Genomic DNA, 1,667 nt, shown 5'->3' on the forward strand with positions numbered 1-1,667 from the left:
CATGGAGAGGGAAGTTCCTGGAACCTATTCCTGACTTCAGCCAGAAGAAGAAGCCAACCTCCAGGCGCTGCACTGGGGAGACACCCTTTATTACGGAGCTGCTCCACGGGCAGACAGGTCTGCTACTGCGACCACACATTTACCTAAAGCCTCGGGCTTAAAGCGCAAAGCGGGATCATGCCTCTGGAGATATGGACTGAATTCAAACATTCTGTATGAGTCCGATCATCACAGATACCAAACCAAATAAAGTACAAGCCTGTCCTGGCCCAAATTCGGAAGGCCCTGTGAGGAGAGACGGGCATCTTACTGCTGCTGAAGGTGAACCCATTGAATCAGTTTGCTCAGGGCATCCTTCAGCTCCTGGTTCCTCATGCTGTAGATGAGGGGGTTCACTGCTGCAGGCACCACCGAGTAGAGAACTGCCACCACCAGGTCCAGAGCTGGGGAAGAGACGGAGGGGGGCTTCAGGTAGGCAATCATACAACTGCTAATGAACAGGGAGACGACGGCCAGGTGAGGGAGGCACATGGAAAAGGCTTTGTGCCGTCCCTGCTCAGAGGGGATCCTCAGCACGGCCCTGAAGATCTGCACGTAGGACAGCACAATGAAAACAAAACATCCAAAAGCAAAGGCAAGACTAAACACAAGAAGCCCAGATTCCCTCAGGTAGTCATCTGAACAGGAGAGCTTGAGGATCTGGGATATTTCGCAGAAGAACTGGTTTATGGCATTGCCTTGGCAGAGCGGCAGTGAAAATGTATTGGCCGTGTGCAGCAGAGCGTGGAGGAAACCACTGCCCCAGGCAGCTGCTGCCATGTGGACACAAGCTCTGCTGCCCAGGAGGGTCCCGTAGCGCAGGGGTCTGCAGATGGCAACGTAGCGGTCATAGGCCATGACAGTGAGAAGGGAATACTCTGCACCAAAAAAGAAGAATAGAAAAAAGACCTGGGCAGTACATCCTGAGTAGGAGATTGCCTTGGTGTCCCAGAGGGAGTTGGCCATGGATTGAGGGACTGTGGTGGAGATAGAGCCAATATCAAGAACAGAGAGGTTGAGGAGAAAGAAGTACATGGGAGTGTGGAGGCGGTGGTCGCAGGCTACAGCTGTGGTGATGAGGATGTTGCCCAGGAGGGCAGCCAGGTAAATGGCCAGGAAGAGCCAGAAGTGCAAGAGCTGCAGCTCCCGCGACTCTGCGAACGCCAAGAGAAGGAACTCCGTGATGGAGCTGCTGTTGGACATTTGGTCCCTCTGGGACTCGGGTGCTGTCCAAGGAGAAAAAGATATGGACAAGTTAGGGCAGCTTTGTCTGAGGAAAACCTGTTCTGTTTGTCATCGAGTCTGCCCACATCACCTCTCTTCTTCTCAAGAGGACCTTCATGCAGCTTCCTCCCTTCAGCTCTTGCTTGCTATAGCAGCTGGTACACAGAAGCAGGAAAAAAAAGCCCCATATATACCTTGAGGTGGACACTGAGGATGGACACTCTGGGCTGAGTGCAGGAACCAGGGTGCAGTGACCCTGTGGGAATAGTCTCCATGACCGGGAGGAAAAGAGCACATTAGTACTGGGGCCGCCTGCCTCTGGAAAAGTGCCCTAGGAGGGATTTCTCTTTTCTGGTTTTACTCTTCTGAGCAGACGTGCCTGGGTCTGAATCACTCGGGAGAGC

General features: G+C 53.2%; 1 protein-coding gene across 1 annotated transcript; it reads right to left on the reverse strand.

Annotated features, from left to right (window-relative positions):
* Positions 1-306: 306 nt before the first annotated feature.
* Positions 307-1,314, reverse strand: LOC141734832 (olfactory receptor 14C36-like). Its single transcript, XM_074567039.1, has one exon. It carries the CDS (start codon positions 1,240-1,242, stop codon positions 307-309), a length of 936 nt encoding a protein of 311 aa, XP_074423140.1. The 5' UTR covers positions 1,243-1,314.
* Between the last annotated feature and the right edge of the window lie 353 nt (positions 1,315-1,667).

The sequence above is a fragment of the Larus michahellis genome, chromosome 25 (assembly GCF_964199755.1).
Source record: "Larus michahellis chromosome 25, bLarMic1.1, whole genome shotgun sequence".
Lineage (NCBI taxonomy): Eukaryota > Metazoa > Chordata > Aves > Charadriiformes > Laridae > Larus > Larus michahellis.

What these genes read in the sequence shown, in the direction of transcription:
- LOC141734832 (XM_074567039.1), bottom strand. Translation starts at nt 1,242, where the DNA reads ATGTCCAACAGCAGCTCCATCACGGAGTTCCTTCTCTTGGCGTTCGCA.